Source organism: Limulus polyphemus, unplaced genomic scaffold, assembly GCF_000517525.1.
Source record: "Limulus polyphemus unplaced genomic scaffold, Limulus_polyphemus-2.1.2 Scaffold1163, whole genome shotgun sequence".
NCBI lineage: Eukaryota > Metazoa > Arthropoda > Merostomata > Xiphosura > Limulidae > Limulus > Limulus polyphemus.
Window position 1 is genome coordinate 75,139 of NW_013666773.1, and position 20,127 is coordinate 95,265.

At 33.5% G+C, this 20,127-nt stretch overlaps 1 protein-coding gene across 2 annotated transcripts in view; it reads left to right on the forward strand.

Moving 5' to 3' along the window:
* LOC106462425 (F-box/WD repeat-containing protein 7-like) overlaps positions 1-20,127 on the forward strand; it is a 103,846-nt gene that overhangs the window by 48,143 nt on the left and 35,576 nt on the right. For both annotated transcript variants that reach the window (XM_022389696.1, XM_013922351.2), the window contains 2 exons: positions 9,539-9,917; positions 19,497-19,582. In XM_022389696.1, coding sequence (XP_022245404.1) covers positions 9,539-9,917; positions 19,497-19,582 — 465 coding nt within the window. The remainder of the gene's footprint in view (positions 1-9,538; positions 9,918-19,496; positions 19,583-20,127) is intronic.

Consider the following 20,127-nt stretch of genomic DNA (forward strand, 5'->3'; position numbering starts at 1 on the left):
GGAAATGGCACTTTTTACAGCTTGAAGGGCTTAACGAACAATAGGGAGAGTTGGTCACTGAAGGAGGACAGTGTTCTGAAAGAGTTGTCAAGTTTGGGAGAAGTCCTCTCCTGGACATAGGACATTTGTCAATGCTGCAAAGGTCTGCGACTTTCACATTTCAGCTAACAGCTCAGAAAGAAAAGTTGCTGACTACTGTTGTACCCACATACATTGAACGAGTTCTCCTCCTCCTGAAGATTCACTTCAGTACAAGAGAGGCACAAATGACCGAAAGTTTTGTTGGTGGTATGGCTCCTGGTGAGTATGGAGTTGAATTAAATGGTCTGTATAGAACTCTCAGGCCTTTACCAACCAGAGTACTTCTTCTAGCTCAGATCAAAACTATGAGAAAGTAGTCAAGAAACACTGTAGGTGCAGTTAGCATATGGCATCTGCCAACAAAAGCTATCTCACTGTCAGGTAAGATTTGCAGCACATAAGGGTGAGAACAGTAATCCTTTGGGCAGTAGGCCCTTTCTAAGCCAGGCAATATCTTGCCAAGGTCACCATGGATCACAAGAAAACCTGGGGTAGAGCAAAACCGATGGGTGAGATGTAGAGAGCAACCAGTTATTCTTCCTCCCTGGACCAGGGACCAATTTCTTATCTAAGGGACAGGGTCTGTAAGTCTGTCTACTTCCCTGAACCCCAATATCAGTGGCATCTTAGTCAGGTGTTGACCTAAAGGTTATATGGGAGAGGCTTATACCACAACCATGGGTTCTTGTGAATGAATCAAAGAAAATACACCCCCCCCCCCCAACTTCTTCAAAGATACAGCAATAAAAAGACCTGGAAACATTTTAGGCAGCTAATTTTCCTGGAATGACTAGTCTTAAGAACTGGATATACAGAATCTGATCTTGAACTTAAGTGGTCCAGCCCTGGACTCTGTTGAACACTTAAGTGAGATACAGCTTTGGAATTGTGAGAAATTCATTGCTAAGCTGTGCCAACTGTTAAACTCATTGTAAAATTTAGTAATCCATCAAGCCTAATTCAAGGCTTGGAAGAAGGACACCATCTGCACAGGGTGGCATAGATTGAGAAGACATCTTGGTGGATAAGTTCATCAAGGGATGTTTTGAAGAAGCAAAGAGTTACCACCTGGCTATAATAGATTTTCTCACCCTAATAAAGGTTGTTTCTGACATCACAAAGTATGAAGCAGTAACTTCTAACTATTTGCAGGAGAAGAAGAAACCAAATATTTGCAACAGCAGCTGCAGTCACTTCATCATAGACAGGCTGTCCTATCTGAGTATCTTGATCATGTTGAACACAACCAACCATTCATATGTTCCAGCACAGTAGCGTAACCACACTGGTATCCAGTGAACAGGCAGGGCTTTCCCAGTCCACCCATAGTATATGTGCCACAGCTAATGACAATGATGCCTTCTCCTGTACTGAGTTCTGGAAGGGCAGAGCAAAGCTTCTGATTTGTATGTGGAATACTGGGTAAACGATAAAGTGAACTGTTCATACCTTGCCTTGCAGAAAGTTAAGCATTGTGTCAGCTGGTGGCTCGATAAGTCCCAAAGAGTCAACAAAAGTGGTAAATGCCACTGCTACAGCTCCAGAAAAACTAATGGAGCCAGTGACCAGACCTGACTTGGGGGAGTGCAAAAGTCAGTTACACTGAAAGATTTAGTGGTCAGGCGGGTTCTGCCAGGCCTTGGTGGAGCTAAGTACTTAGCTGTAAAGGCACAAGGACAAGAGACTGAGTTTCTGGTAGGTACAGGAACAACCAGTGCTCAGGTAGATCTTGCAATATATCAAGCCCTCCAAATAAAACCACCACTCTGACCAATGAATACCAACTTTGTTCTGGCAAATGGAAATAAACTAGAGGTGAACGGAGAGATAAATCTCCAACTATGACTAGTTTGCGTCACTCTCAATATGAAGGCAGTTATAATGTGTTGGTTCTGGTATTGGAATCCTGGAATGAATATATCAGTCAATTATTCCTGTGCAACTGGTGAACTGAAACTCTATGGGAGAGTTATCAGGATCAGTGAACTGAACAAATGCATATCAAAGAGGAAATCACTGTACCACCATATACAAAAGTGGTGTTCCATGGTTTAATGCAGACAAAGTCTAGTGAGTGTGTACCATGTAAAATGGTTATAGAACCCATACATAAAATGAACTACTTACTAACCAAAAATCATGTAGTGTTAGCCTAGGTCCTAAGCACTTATCTGTCTTATAAAAGATGAAGTCCTAATGCTATTTTTTAATTATAAGCAATCTGTTGTACAGCTTTTCACTGAAATGGTTGTCAGAACTGAAAGTGGAGGTATCCAAGGCTAGCTATAGCACTGGTATTATATCCAGGAATGAGTACACAGCTGCCAGCAGATCTTAAATCATTGTTTGAGAATTGAGCAAATAATCTTGACCCAGTGCAGTGATAGCAACTCGGTGACCTGTTGGTTGAACATGCTAATGTACAAACATAGTACAATATAGTTGATTGGGTTGGACAACAATGACTCAACACCAATTACATAATGTTAACACATGTCTGATTAAACAATTACTGCACAGGCATCCCTGTTCACTCAGATTCAGTATTTATTTTTGATGGGTGAATGTGATAACTCGCAACAGTTCCTTTCCCTTGCCACAAACAGATGAATAGATGCATTTGAAGGTTAACATTGATTCAGTACTTCATATCCGGTGTCTAGATATTGGCAAGTCAAATTGGATGATGAGAGCAGATCTAAATCTGCTTTTAGCACAATAGATAGCATGCACTGAAAGACTGAAAGGGATACTATGGGGAAAATGCCTTGTCTATGTTTATGAAGTTTTAGTGTTTGGTTGCATGTTTGATTTTGATGCTTATTACCTGAAAATGGCATTTCAGCAGATAAAAAAGTCTCCCTTGAAACTAAAACCAGGAAACACTGCTCATACTTATGGAAATAGAATTTTTCTCTGTCATCTTGGGGGTAGGAATAGTCTCCACAGATCCTGCTAAGAAAAGCATTGGTGAGAGACTGGCCTCAACTCACAACCAAATGGAGAATTCTGTAGTCTCTTTAGTTTTTACATTATAGTATCTGCAATTTGTGACTACCTTCTCCAACATTGCCACACCATTACTCTCAGTAAAATAAAGTTATGCTTCAGATAAAGTGAAGAGTTTGAGCAAACATTCCAGTCTCTGAAGCATGCTTTAGCGGAAGCTCCAGTACTGACATATCCTTGAAAAGACTGTAAATTCTTGTTAGATACCAATGACAGAGATAATGGAATTGGAACACTATTATCTTAGTAATAGGATGGAGTAGAATGTTTAATCTCATACACTAGTTACATGTTTATGGATCCTAAATGCAGATATAGTACAACTAAAAAAAAACTGCTGGCAGTTGTACTCTTCATGACATACTATTAACACTACTTATGTGGTATAAAGTTCACTACTAGAGTGGGCCATGTGTCAATGAAATGGCTGATAAACTTGAAAAATCTAAAAGGGATGATTGCCCTCAAATTAATAGCATTGCAAGAGTACGATTTAGTCATTCATCATTGTTCACGCCTACAACATGGAAATACTGGCAGATTATCTTGCTTATGGTAAGACCATATCCACTTATTAAAGTTTCCTGATGCTGGACACTGTGTGGGAATCAAAACCATTGTTGTTGTGACAATGCCAAGTCACACAGTAGGTGATTTCATTAGTATATGGATACCAAAATTAACATTCAGGAGCTCCAGTAAGAGCAGATAAAGGACATAGATCTAGCATGGACACTCTTTGCTGTGCAGCAAGATGGAGCTGAATCTGTTCAGATTGAAATATGTAGCATGCTTACATATAACCTGTGGCATTTATATGAACAATTACAACTGAATGAAGGTTTGCTGTATGGGTGCTATCAAATGCTAAGCCATGATTCTCAGCCTGTACAGCAGTTAGTGTTCTCCAGAGCTGTAATGCTAAAGATTCTCCAGTTTAGTGATGGTTCAACACTAGATTGTGTGCCACCCAGAGAAAAAGTCACCAAAATAGAATAAACTTCTGCAGAGAGTTGTTGGTTTGCTTTTACAGAGAATATCACTGGCTCAAATACTCATGTATTTTAACTGTTTTACAATGTGGGCCAAGAGCTATCCATTGTTCAACACATTGGCACAGTCCATAGTTGATGTCTTTGCAGTGCACTAGATAGCACAGTTTGGCAAACCGAATAAGATCCATATGGATCAAGGAACTAGCTTTAACAGCCAACTGTTCTTTGAGTTGTGTAAAATGTTGTATTTTGTGTAAACACACCTTTCACCTTATCACCACAGTCTGATGCTTTAGCAGAATGGGTAATATAGACTTTAAATCATATGCTTGCCAAGTTTGTTAATCTTAATTGAATTGACTGGGATAAAACTTACTATATCTCATGAGAGAATAAAGAATAACTTAGCAGAGATTAACATACTGTTTGCTGAACATGCTTATGTTTTGACATGAAGTCCTTCTCCTTGTAGATGTAACTTGTGATCCTTCCCCTAGACCAGACATCTCACAATGTTTGAAAAAAATATATAGAGTTGATGTGCAAGAGGTTGCAAGACAATATCTAGGAAAGGCTTCCATACAACAGAAAAGGTGCTGTAATAAACAGTAAAGGAAAGGATACACCACTGTGAGGTCTGGATGTGGCTTTGGTATATGCCAGTGGCATGGATGCAACTTGTTCTAGTTGGAAAGGATATTTCTTTGTGCTCTGACAAGTTGATCCATTAATGTACAAGTTATAGCAGTTGAGAGGCAGGTGAAAGTGCATAACACACACTGACCAACTGCATCTGTATGTTTCCAACAAATTTCTTGTGCTCTGGCTCGACCAGGAATCAAAGGAAGAGACTCACGAGTTAGAGAAGGACAAGGGCACTGTTTTATATCACCCAGGCCCAGAGGTTGAGGACATAAGAACTAAAAGTAATTATCTGGCTGTTCACATTGAACACTAGAGATATTGCTAAATCCTTTGTTAGGCTGGTTCTTAAATGTCCAGGTGCGGAGCAACCCAAAGTGGCTGTCACTAAATGTAATTAAGTAGGAAATCAACCATGAACTATGCTGTTGCAGATCAGATACCATCACTGCCTGCTACTCCAGTTGAGTCTAGCCTCAAAAGAAACTAAATTTCATATCACGACTCCACAGACATTTCCTGTAATGGTAAATGAGGAGACACCAGAATCACCAACAGGGTAACAGTTTCAACTGGTAAGGGTCCCCAATGGATGATGCACCACAGCAAGATGTCACAGTAATCAAATGTGTAAACACGTCTGGCAGTATCACTACCTGCCAAAACCTAAAAAGACCTTTCTAGAGCTAAAGTTTTCCTGGGGTTTACAGGCACCAAATCCCCATTTATGAAAGAATAATCAGAGAAAAAAGGGCTAGCTTGAAGATGTCCAGAGGTCCCATCATGACTGTAGGAAAAGATCCTGTGATTCTGAGCAAATTTGGCTAGACTCAGAAAGCCTTGGCAAGAGCCAAGGAGTTCATATGACAAACCACCACTGCCATTAGAAAATCCATGACTGACCTGGAAGCTCTCCTGATAAGGCTAAAATAAAATAAGGTGAGAGCTTACAAATCAGATTTCACTAAGTTGGATTGTAAAATAATGTATATAGGCTTCTTTATTGTAAAATTTGTGCAATCATCATCGTTGAAGAGCTTTTTAATAATGTGTTGTTTTTTCTATGTTAAAGGGTTTCTTTTATGAATACATGTACTACTGCATTTTTCCCCCTTTATTTTTCTCTTGTGGGTTTTGTCATTATTTAATTCATTTTTCTATAGTTCATCTTTTTATTGTAAATATTTGTATACTGTGTAAGTGGTTGATTTTTGCTTTGCAAGGATGGTCTTCATATTATTCCTTTTTCCATACGTACATGTAACAAGTTGTTGTACATAACTTAATTTTTTATTTCTTTGTTTGTTTTTTACAATCTTAGTGTGTCTGAATTTAATGGTTTTTAGTTTTATGTTTAATTTATTTGATTTTGTTTTCCTGTAAGATGACTAAAATTAGTTATCATTGTTTGAGGATCTTGCATTTATCACATACTACTACATTGTTCAAGGTTATTATTATAGAATCATTACCTGATAAAGGGTTTTTCTAATGTAGAACTATTAGATGGTAGTAATTTTTACTTTGTTAAGGGGATTGTTTTGTGTTTGTGAACTTATTTCTTTGATTTAGTATTTTTTAGTTTTTAAAGGGTCTGTTTTATCAAGACACACAGTAGTGTGTTGTGTGGCCAAAACAACCTGCAGGACACACTGTGTGTTATTAACAAGAGTGATAATTTAGCAATTTTCCACTTTCTGCAGCTCAAAGTGTGGTAATCCAAACTACCACACATGTTCAGTGGATGTGATATGCTGGACCCATACTTCATGTACCAAATTTCAAGGCAATCCATTAAGAAATACAAAAGATGTATAATTTCCAATTTTGATTGAATTTCTTCCTTTTTTTTTTCTTTGCACCAAAAGTATGGAACTTTATTAGATAGAAAAACATACTTAACTGTTATGTATTTTTTCAAATTTGGTACACTGATAGATCTTTGTAACTTACAATTAGGTGTCAAATTTGGTCTAAATATAAGCCACATGTGCAAAATTATTCAACCAAAAATGATCAATTTTGACCAACATTTTTGTGCGTGCCTACACAAAAAGTCACATGAGTTATTAGTCTAAAATTTTACTACAACTTCACCTAAGAGTAAAAGTGGGCAATTCTTAGTTTTTTGTCATTCAGATTAAAGACAGTTGATTTAGAGCAGCAAAACTATAGGGTGAAAGCACGTGCAGATACATAAGTAATGGTTAGGCCAAGTAGGTTAGATTAGCATTTTCTAGCTCAAGTTCTCAAAAGAATCATGCAGGTGGACAGTTATTATTCATTGCCAACTTTTCAGCACAAGTTTTCTAAATTTTATGAAATTCTCCTAATTAAAGAGCATTCAGCATTATGTAATATTACCTTAAGCAATTAGCATAAACAATGATGCTTGATAAGGCTGTACCTATTGCATGACAAGAAACTGTTAATCTAGATTCCATGGCTTTACTATAAAGAAAGTTATTAATACTGTTTTAGAGAGGAAAACTACCACTATATATTTTAAAGAATCTGGTCGATTCTGTAAAGTATAAGACTTTTCCAAATAATAGGGTTGTGATTCTAAAATTAATGTTGGTTACTATTGGGTGTCACTTTCTTACTTGCTGAGGTTTTTTTGGTGTATATATTTACAAAAAGTCATGGTATCTAATCAAAAACACCTTACATGTGGAGAAAAGATGTATCCAAACTGGTAACTACACTTATAGCATTGATATGAAATTCACAGCAAATATTCATTCATTAGTTAGCTAGGCCTTGTATTTTGTTTTACCCACCATCGTGCCCCAAGTTGAACAAAAAACATGGCCTGGCTAACTAGTGACTGAATATTCGCTGCAAAATTCTTATCAATGCTATAAGTGTAGCTACCAGTTTGTTTCATTCCTTTAAGTCACAAGCTCAATCCTTTTTTGGCCACACCTTTTTGTTTTTGATTAAATTATATGTAACATTGATGTCAGTAATAATATTTTCTTTATTGTGACATAATTATTGCTTATTTTTTTTATGTTAAAGGGTTATGTTGGTATTTTTTATTGATGTGCTTTAGTAGATAGTATTCTAATCAAAATGTTTTGTATTTCAAGGCTGCTATATTATCTATGTTGAAGGATATTGTTATATAATGATTAACAATGTTAGTCAGTCTGTTAAACTTTTTTTTTCATTATTATGTAGCAAGTTTCTTTATCTTATTCTTAACATGCTTCATTCATAATCAGTCTTTGTTAAAGGGTATCTTTATGTAAATGCTGAATTTCTTTGTGGTTGTGCTGTCTGTGTCACATGTCAATGTTTTTACAGGGGTGAGAGAAAGTTATGCTGCTCCTTGATCAACAGGTGTTTTATAAGTATTATTGGCTTTAAAGTTAGATTAATGTCAGCTTGAGGAGAAACTTGTAGTAAAGGGGAAAGGAGAATTGTGGTATATAAACATACCATGTTTTTTTTACCTCTATATTATTTTGGAATTTTTCAGAATTTATTATTTGTGTAGGTATGTATTTTACATTGACATGTTGAATCAACAGGTCATTAAATTCCTTTTGCTATAGCTATCTATTGTTCTATGTCATTCACCTCAAGTAGAACCTTTTGTCACTCCTTAAAATAAATAGCTGCAAGGTCACTGGTAATATGGGAAGTTAGAAATTATTTTTTCTACAGGCAGTCAGGTGATCTCTTGAGGTAATGACTTCTTATGTTTTATTGGGAATCACCAGTCACATGGTAATACTAGTCATTCTGGGTATTTATTTCATTAACATGTTAATTGAGTAAAGTGAGATTTATTCAGTCTTGAACAGGATATCAGTAGAATTAGTCTTGCTTATATTCTAATATGAACATGTTATAACAATTTCAGACCTAACTCTTCAGTAAAGATGACTACCTATTGTAACAAGTAAAGTATATTTTTTCACTGCATTTAAACCCCGGGTAGCTAGGGGTCAGAAGGCATGTCATCAAAGAAAAAATTCACGAGCAGATCTTTAATAAAGATACCATAATACTTAATTTTAAAACCTGATATTTTGTGTATGAAAGTTTTGTAATGTTTACTAATAATCTGCAAAATGTTGTAAAGATTCACGTACATTATCACATTATCAAAAATTATAGTAAAAGTACTACAAGCTGGGTGGATTCCACCCAGCTCATATTTGTAGGGTTAAGTAAAGATTATTTATTGTGATTATACACTTGTATTTAGTCTCTCTATTTCTCACAAACTCAGTTAGATGAAGGATAAAGAAGTATTTTGCAGTAAATATCTTGATAAATATCCTATTATTCAGTGGACCTATTTTTGTCACTTTTTGAGGAATTCAGTGATGTCTGAAAATACCACTAAGGGTCAGCCAACTTTTAGAAATGAGCTCTTTTGTGTGATAAAGAATTTGTTTGTTGAATCTTCATGTGCTTAAGTAATGAACAATGTATATCACAGTGAAAAAAAATTGGAGTATTAATTCGTTATTTATTCTATCCCATTCTGGCACCCCATAAATTCTAAATTTTTATAGCACTAGAAGATATGAGGAGTACATTAAGACCTTACAAAACATAAAAAATGGAGTGTAGCAATCTGGTACATGTATTATCTTTGGATTAATTTTAACACCATAAATCTTAGGAATACTACTGATTAAACCTGAAAAAGTTTGCCTTCTAGAAAAATGTACATATTGTGAATACATTTTATAGACAATTCTGAATTGATTAAAACATATCAAGAAATATTTTACAGTAACTTATACTATACCAAAATATTTATACCGTAATGTTTTCTTATTTCTCAGACAATGTGAAGATAATAATTCTGCAGATGAGCCTCAGCCATCAGGCAGTGTGTTGAATAACAAAAGTACTAATTCTGTACTCTGCCTTGCTCAGTCATGTACAGTTGAAGTGACCAAAGTTTGTACAGCTGATAAACTGTGTGGTGCTTCCTGCTCTTCCATGGAGCATATAAAGAATAAAGAGGATGAAGACAATCTTTTGTCAGATGATGACTTGAATTCTTCAGCAAGTGAGGATGACTTTGGTGATGATCAGGATGAATTTTATGAAGGATTTGAGGACAGCCTTCAAGATACGTTAATGACAGAAGAAACAGTGAAAACCCTTTCTAGCAGAACAGAAGATATCACCAGTGTTCCTTTGTCTGACAAAGCTGTGGTAAGCAGAAACCATTAAAATGTTTCTTTTATATTATAATTGTTAGTGGAATATGCACTTCATATAATTTTTCAAGTAAAAATTTTGTTTCTCTTAGAAAAACTAAGTGTTAATTCATCAGTATAGATACCTGTTAAAATTGTATTAAACAGAAAATAGTTACATGTTATGTTCTGTAGTTCTCTGGTAATGGTAAAATATTTATAAGTGTAACATTTATTAAAAGTTGAATTCCATGAAATAAAATGGAAAGATGATTGTAAATTATTTCTTATAAAACTCTTGTGTTAAGTAAAATTTAGCAAATCTTTAAATAAGATGATAAAAATAAAGTGACTGTGGCAGCACAGCTTACATCTCGTGATTTTCCTTCTTAATTATATTCTGTCTCTTACTCTGTGGAACACATAGTATGTTTATAGCCTCAATAAAACTGAGTAGCTTTTCCAAGTTTTCATAACTATGACAGTGTTTAATGTGTAGACTCATTCATTGTTCATTAAGTTTGCCATAGTTAGTCTAATTAAGTTTGTTTTTTATCTTGGTCAGGTGGACGTGTTTAAAAATAGATTTTTCTCTTATTATGTTTTTTTCTAGTTTTCACAGATTTACAAGTTTGTCTATCTTTATTTATGTATTTAGACTCAATAGCCAGTTATTTGTGGTAAATCTAAAATTGTGCTCAAAATCAGTCTTAGTTCTTGATTTTATAAATGACTTAAATGTACATAATTGTACCAAATGTATATTAGAAAGCTTGTGTGCAGGTGTTAAAAACTTTGATACAAGTTTCCTTCTTGTGTTTAAAACCCCCTGTTTTCTTTTTCTCTTTCTCACTTAATTGATTGATTTACCAATAGTAAATACTACTAATACCCAGATCTAATTCACAGTGCTATTTTCATATATGTTAATTTTCTTATTTAGTTTATTACTAGCTTATGGGATATGATAATTTCTGTGTGTATGTGGAGAACATTAAATTTTTTGAGGTAAATATTGGAATTTATTTTATAGGAAATGGTAAATAGTAGTTGAAGCAATGAACAATTAATGGTTAAAATCATAACTGAACTAGAAAGATTTTTAAAGGGTCTACATATGTAATCTCTTTCATTGCTATTTCCAACCATCTTTCATAATTTAAATTGATTTTGGTAAGTTGAGAGCATTTTGTGTCTTTTACGTAGTTTTTTACCCTTTCCACCTTAATCATATCAGTATACAAATTTTGATTTCAGAGTTTTTACATAGCAGTAAGACTTTAGTGTGTTTAATATTTTGAGAAATTACTTTTAAAAGGTGTGTAAAAGTTAAAGTGCCAGCACTGAAGACACACTTGCACAAGCTCATTTTTCTAGAATTGATGTGATATAATAGTAGAAAAGATGCTAATTTGACATGGTGTTGCAATCAATGAAAATCTTGTTGAAATGAAATCTAATAGCCATAGTTGAGGATTTATATTTACATTGCATCTTTTTTATTTCTTTTTATGAGCTGAAGGTACAATACCAAAAAATGTTGTTTGTAGAAGTCTGGAAAACTGTATCTTGTAGATCCATATGGCAGAGATTGGGAACAAATGAGAGTATCCGATAGCAGAGAACAATCATCAAACTTTTCTTTTACTCCTAGACAGGATGTGACTTAGTATTTATCATGCTGGACCATGAATATGTAGGTTCATGGTTTACTTCCTGTTGACAAATATTGCAATCTGCATTTTTGAGCTGTGGATGTGTTATAAGCCTGTTAAGGAAAGCTAGTGCATATAACCTTTGTGCAACTTTGAGCAAATGTACAGAACAAACAAATGATAAAAGTGTTGACAAACAGCTCTCTTCAAAAGTTCCTGCCTAATGCAGTTTTTTGAAGCTCATATATTGTGCGTGCATAGTCTTGTTGATGCAAAGGTGTTTTTCCTTTTCATTTCATTTTCAAAATTTTTCACATCTTTAGTGAGTGGAAACTTGTGCTGTTCAAGGCTCATGCTGAACTTTTTTTTTTCAGGGATCCAGCCAGGCCCCTAAAACATGCATTTTTAGAGGCTAGTCCTATAGCTCATTATAAAGTGTACTCTATAGTGAGGCTTGAGCAGATCCACAGAGGATCTGCCCCCTTCACCAGAATTCCAATATTTCAATTCCTGTCTTTGGTTTCATCTGATGGTTCAAATTGCACACAAATGTTCCAATTTCAAATATAATAGAAATGGTGGAAAAATACTTGTTGATTTTAATATGCCTGTGAGGCAATCTTGATAGTAGTATGTGGACTACCCCTATTCTTAAATTTCTGGATCAACCGCTGGGAGGTTATCAGAAAAATCATTGAATTAAACATTGTATGTTATGTAAATTGAAAGGAAACTAAAGATATCAACATATCTCAATTTATTTTGTTGTGAACTCATATTTCATGAAAAAAAAAACCTTTTCATTTTTTTTTTCAGACTACTTAAATGATTTTTATTTCATATATGATCTTTAATTTCTGTACAAAGCATGGTATAACAATAACTTTTTGTTCACATTTAAAGTAGTGTCCTTTTTTAATCAAAATAAATAATGAAAGAAAATCTATACATCACTGTCAGTGTAATCTAGACCTCAATGAATCCCAGGCACCAGATTGCCATGGTAACTAAAAATTTCATCATGGTGCCTAGTATTTTCTCCCATTTTATTTGTGCATATGGATGAGCTCAATAAAACTCTATTCTAGAACACTTCTGGACTTTTGGAACCATTTTTACATTTTTTTGAGTCTGAAATCAAACTTTGTTTCTAGTATTTTAATGGTGTATTCAACACTTTTTGTATTTTCAGGAATGAAATGCTACAGTTGCACAACTCATTACTAATTTCACACCATTTTGTTTTTCTTCTTTTTAGACTCGGACAGGACCAAAAGCAGTTAGTTCAAGCAATAGTATCAAATGGTTCTTTATTTGATATCATGTGATCATTAACATGCACTTGTTGCTGTGAAAATAAATAAATATAGCTCCCATTTTCCAGTACAAACAATGGGGAAGTTTAGGTTAGGCACACCAAAAGGCTTTTGCTTATCATTGTACAGTGTTGTAGTGATGAATAGATTAGACCTATTCTGAAACAACCTGCTTGGCCTATCGATATTACTGTGATTACTTTTATTTTACTTTCATTCCTTGCAAGAATCCCCCTAACTTATAAATATTTAGTCTACAATTTGAATAATTGCACATATTCAAGTTAATTTTAATATATGTTATATAGTAAAGTATCATAATGAACCCTTTGTTCTTTAGTGTAAAACTGTATGTCTTGTACCATAACCACACAACAGACTCAAAATATATTCCATAACTTTTCTCTATTGAACTTGGCTCCTAAGTTTTTGGACTTGCTTCTAGATCTGAAAATATATCATAAGTGTCGTAATCTTGTTTATAATTGATTGCTAGATCTGAAAATATTTGTCAAGGCCTGGTGCAATCTATTCTTGAACTCGTATAAGCCATTACCATCTAGCTCACACATATTTGTCAATAAAATGTCAAACACTTTTGTATTAATGGAAAAATCATACTATTTACATTACCACTAACTTTATAACTATCAGCTCTTTCATATTCTGAAACAGCTATTAATTAGTCATTCATAAATTTTAATTTGTAGTAAGCAAAATCCTCAAATTAGCAACATATGGAAACATGCAAACAGCTCTAAAATGGCTTAGGTGCTGATTAGTTAAACTTAAATTAGTGTCCTTTGTTAATCAAAATAATAATAATCTAAATAAATATGTAATGTATAATAATTGAAATGTGACTGTATTCTACAAAATGCTAGTCCACTAAAACACAGCCAAGACAGGTCACTTTGCAAAGACTAAAGGTCAGTTTTATATTATTGGATACAGTAACACGAGTGCACATGCGCCACATCAATTGTAACTTGTGTATTGTTAGCCTGGCACAGCTGAAAGGCCAATACAATAAATATATATATAAATGTATAATGTTGAGATTTAAGCTTTTTAGTCTAAACATTTATGCTTTTGTCTTATAATTTGTAGTCATTCTAGGCATAATTTATATTTATTTCATAATTTTGTATGGTGGTTACGAGATTGGTAAAATATCAACTGAACCTGTATAGATATTCGTTAGTGAAAATAACAGATAAAATTTAAAGTTATTTCTTAAGAAACATTTGATAACTATCTGGACATAATAAGTATTTTGCATGTGAAGTTTGTAAATTTTCTGATGCATATAAGTATTTTTAATCTTAAAATGAAAATTACTTTGCATGTTGTATAGGCAACATCAAATCGAGAAAAAGGCGTGAGAAAAACATTGCTTTAGAAAAAAAATAAGAAATATCTTATTTTTCAAAAACTACATACAAATAGGATTTTTCATCTCAAATTTAAAATAATTTCATCCACTACTTTAATTTTTGTAAAGAACTTTCAGGAGAGTTGCATACCTACTTACAATGTAAGTAGGTCATAGTCATAGAATTAATGTAACTCAAATTTGGCCATAGTGCAGAATTTATGGAAATTCCAATATTTTGGAGTTTTAAATTTTTGTAATGAAAACATGCCTCTTAAAATATGAACCAAAAAAATTACTATCACCACAGGCCAAAAATACCTGAAAAGCATCAGAATTTTTCATCACTGAAAGACCAATACTCTCACTGGAAATATTAGATTTAATCTCTGGATTCTAAAGTTATTTTTTTCCCATCATGCAATTTATTTTTTTAATAACTGCATAATTCAAATGTTAAATTTTTACACACAAAATGACTAGCAAACATACTAATCCAATTACACAGGCCTGCGATGGTTTTTATTGTCTTGAAATTTTTCATGTTCTACAGTAATTCCTGTACGCTGAATCTGAAAATATCTATTTTTCTCCATCACGTGCAGGTTTTTCACAGAACGTCATATGTACTTTTTCATTGAAATCAGGTCACATTTTGTTATGCTTAAAATGTTGACAACGACTAGCTATATATTTCTCTAGGCCAATCATGACGTGAGAGTCTTATCGATCATTCTAGAACCCATCAGAAACACACTACTAGTATTATATAAAGTGTTAACAGGCTTCATGATATTATTTATTCTTTTTAGTATTATTTATTCATCACTATGGGAACAAGAGGTTGTGTAAATGACCCAAACATATTCTGTTATATTTGTGATAAATATGTTATAAAGAAACAATGGCAAAACATTACAGAAATTGTCAAAAAAGCATATTATGCTTATTTTGGAATAAAACTTGGGGACTAAGACAAATTATGGGCTCCACACAAAGTTTGCACCATTTGTGTCGAAGAGTTAAGACAATGGACTAAAGGTAAGAAAAAGTCTTTGCCTTTTGGAATTCCAATGGTCTGGCATGAGCCTAGAAACCATGAAGATGACTGCTGTTTTTACTCGTGTAACTTGCAATGCTACAACACACTAAATAAAAAGGGAATTGTTTATCCGATCCTTCATTCTGCTATAAGACCTATTGCTCAAGGACCTGATGTACCTGTACCTACTACACCGGAGACTAGTATTACAGTTTCATCTTATTCTCGTGTCAGTAGAAATGATAGGGATTGTTTTCAGCCTGAAATGTATGGTGAACCACAACTTTTCACACAAGGTGAACTTAATGATTTGGTAAGAGATTTGGGCCTTCCAATGGATTCTTCAGAGAATTTGGGGTCTAGACTTTGGACTAAGAACTTACTTTATCCAGGGCATCATTTTACTGGTACAGAAATCTAGAAAAAGTTTATACCATTCTTTTCACAAGAAGGTTCACTGGTTTATTGCAACAACATTGCTGAATAATACCAATGCTAGGAGCTACAGTCTATAAACCAAGTGAGTAGCAATTGTTCATTGATTTCTCCAAAAGAATTCTAAAGGGTGTTCTCCTTCACAATGGTAACATATATGCATCTGTTACTATTGCTCATTCTGTTCACTTGAAGGAAACATACACAATGGTAACATATATGCATCTGTAACTATTGCTCATTCGGTTCACTTGAAGGAAACATACAAACTTCTTAATAAGGTCAAATACAAAACAGGTTTGGCTACGTTGTATAGTTAAAAGTCTTTGTATATTGTTGAGCTAGCGGACACAAAATCAGCACTGGATAAAGAAGCAGTGGCCATGCATAGTCAACCTGATACCAGGATAAAAAAAAACATAAAATGTGAAAGTTTGTTTGACACAAAGAAAGTCCTATTACCTCCATTTCACATAAAACTGGGCTTGATGAAGCAGTTTGTAAAGGCCTTATACAAAGATGGCAACTGTTTCAAGTATCTATGTGGGCAATTACCAGCTCTTTCAGAAGCAACACTTAAAGAAGAGATTTTTGTTGGGCCTCAGATCAGGTTTTGGTAGCCATACCAAAACCATATATCGCAGTTTCAGCAGAAAGCATGCAATTGTAGCTACCTTTCTAGATGTCCAAAAAGCCTTTGATTTGGTATTGCACAATGAACTTTGCTATAAGCTAATTGATAGTCATGTACCCACCCCTATTGTACACTGGATATCCAGCTTTCTTACCAAAAAAAAACAGCTAAAATTAAGATCAACAGTGCAGTCTCCAGGCCCTTTTTGTTCAAAGCCAATGTCTTCCAAGAGTCAGTGTTAAGCCCAGCATTATACAACCTCTTTGTCTAATAATGGTTGGAGACGGCTTAAAAGGATAATGAAGAAAAACTTAACCTTGTCGAAACGTTGTACATTTGCTGTTATGTTAAACTTATATTAAAGTTTTTCTTCATAACCCATTCAAGCCGTCTCCAACCATTATTAGTCTCAAAGTGGGTTCCTCGTCATCAAACCTCTTTGTCTTTTTACTTGATCTGTATACATAATACATACAAATACACACAACAGACACACATGTACACTCTGCTTGTTAGGCATTATAGGCTACACATGCTGTATACATTGTACAACAGTGCAGGTAACACACATCTTGTGGATTGTACATGACTGATGAATGTTTGTAAATTTGAGAAGGACTATTCATGGTTTGTCACACATTCTGCTCAGTTAAGAAATGCTCAAATTAGTTTATGTGGAGTCAAACTTTTAATGGCTCTTTTGATTTAAGGGGCCATGTGGGCTACCTCAGAGAGACTTTTTACAGGACCAGCAGCATTTTGGGGTGTCATTGGCTTCTGGGACCCTGCTGTTATATTTTTCAATGAGTGAATAAACATGCCAATAGGCAGTGACAAACTAGTGGATTTAGTCCTAATATAACTCAATGATCAAAACATGAACTTGTGATATTCATTAAGTTAACATGAATTAAATTTGTGTGAAATTTTCAACCATGACTTAAAAATTTGTAATTTACTTTAAAAAATGATGGTTTAAATCAGCCCTCAACAAATCCCAGGTGCCAGATTTCCATGGCCTCTAAACATTTCATTGTGGCACCTAGTATTTTCTCCCATTTTATTCATGTGTAGGGCTGTGCTTGATAGAACTTGAATCTAGAACAATTCTGGACTCTTGGAAGCCCAGAACAATTTCTGCATTCTCTGAGTCCTAAATTGAACTTTGTTTCTAGGATTTTAACCTTTTCGTGGCTTGGCTCATGCAACATGCAGAAATCAAGTTGTGTATTTCACTTGTACAACAATACATATGGTAACTCTAGCATTTCTTAACGTATCCTCTCAAAAACTGGTAAGATTTGTTAAATATCATAAGTATCTTGTACACAAATAATGATGGTTTTATAATTAAGTGATTAACTAAAAATGTTATTTTTCTGTTGTACTTACTTGCCTTCAAACTATTAACAAAGCAAGTGCAAGATGATTTAAATTTTAAGCATAAAAATACTTTTCTTCATCTTATAGTTTTCATATAGCATTTGCATAATCTCTAAAGCCTCCTAAAAGGATATCAAAAGTTTTCTTTTACAGTAATGGTTTATATTTTATTTTTTCTACCATATGACTAACTCTAGCTATTAACATAAACGTACAATCAAATGAAATGATTAAAATCAGGAAAAAAAAAAATACATACATTTTGGTTTTTTATAGAATATCTTTCAAGATGTTTTGCTTATATTTTTAATTTTGAGTATTTTCTTTTTCATGTGTAGTTACTTTTTAATGTTCTATTTGCCATTCTTGTCCTTTACCACTTATTATTCATCTTGACACAAGACAGCATTCAGCATGTAATATCTTAAAGCTTGAGTATGGATGCAAAGTATGAGGTATATTTAAAAAAGGTTTAAGCCTTTTAATTATGCATTTTAAAACATAACTAATACATAATTAATTAAAATATAATAATAAGACCTAAGTACAATTTAAACTGTAAGTGCTATAGTCAGTCAAACAGCCAACCATACTATAGTCAATTTCATGTACTCCATGATGACAATTTGGGGCCAATTTTCAAAATAACCATTACAAGATTATACTGTAAAATGAGTTTTTTCTAATGGTTATACCCATGTGTATGTAGCAGTCTACATGAAGGCTATAAAGCTCAAACAAATCTGTTGAAGGTGGGCTTGGTATCTGTTAGGAGTTGAAAAAAATTATTATTTCAACTGTATTCATTCAGAGAACTTTGAAATGAAAGAGCCAAAAGGTTATCTAAGCATCTCTTTGTCTAGATGTACCTCTACTGCCATTGTATTATTGAAGATACAGTAGCAAAGTAGAGAATTTTCATAGCTCTTTGGTCACAAGACAATACATCTGAAATTTGAAGTTTTTTTAAAGGTTTATTTTGAAATAAAGGACTTAAAACTTGGATAAAATAAAACTTCGAATCATCACACACATTATATTATTAAATTCATTTACATACATTGCTATTAAAGGGGTTTAATTAATTAAATTTTGAATGTAAACAGTGACTTGTGCAGAAAAGCATTTAAAGGGGCTCCCGTTGTGAAAGGTTTAATGGTGGAATCAGCACTTCTTTATGTTTTTTTACGAATGAAATTCTATGGTTGCACAACTCATTATTAATTTCTCACCATTTTGTTTTTCGTCTTTCTTTCAATTTAACCAATCAGTTCATTTGTTTAGATTCATATGGGACCAAAAGCAGTTAGTTAAGGCAATATTATGAAGTGGTTGTTGATATCATGTGATCGTTAACGTGCATTTGTTGCTGTGAAAATAAATAAATATACCTAGCCCCCATTTTCCAGTACAAACAGTAATGAAGTTAAGTTAGGCACACCTGGCTCCTGAATCTGAAAATATTTGTTGAGGCCTGCCTTAAATGGCAATAAGACTGATAATAATTTCAATCACATTATTCTCCAATCAAGTTTTATTGTGAATATTATGTTCATTACCCAATAAAGAATTGTAACTTGCCAGTTTGGACACACACACCACAAGACTTGATGTGTTGTAAAGGAATGTTATACTTTGTCTCCAAGTTAATATGTAAGGCTATCTCATAATTAGCAATAAATAGGTGTATAACTATAGGAATTTTGTATCAGAAGTTTGATTACTTATTTTTGTGTCTATTTGTGATATGAGTAGCATATGAAGAGAAAGTCTGAAGGAACCCCTGATAGTACAGATTACTTTCCTGGAAAGAAACACTGTAGAACAACAGATGGATCAAGGTAAAATACAATTATAGTTTAATTCACTCAGAAAAAAAAGGATATAGATTGAGTAGAATTAGTACAGATATTCCTTTTTATATTGGTTTGTATCAAAGCATTTCACTGCTTCAATATCAAAAGAAAAAAGCTTGAATTTTTTATTATTAATTACCATATTTTTGGAATATAAGACGCACCCTTATTTTGAAGACAAAGTTTTTGGGGAAAAAAGCTATAGTCACATTTGAAAGATTTTTATTAAACAAAAATTCAATTTGATACTTTAAAAATTAGTATATATTGTTCTAAACACAATATATACTCAAAACATCAAAATAAGAAAGTACCGTAAATCAAAAAAAGGTTTACTGTTATTTAATTTGGTTCAAAACCTACAAAATCTTCATTGCTTTCACTGTAATATATTATTAAATTATTTAGGGGGCATTATAAATAGTTATGTTTTTAAAAGAAAAAAAAAATTACTATTGAACGAAAACAGTCTTCAGGTATTTCTAAACTCCTACGCCCAACGCGACAAAGAAGCATATTTTAGGAATTCT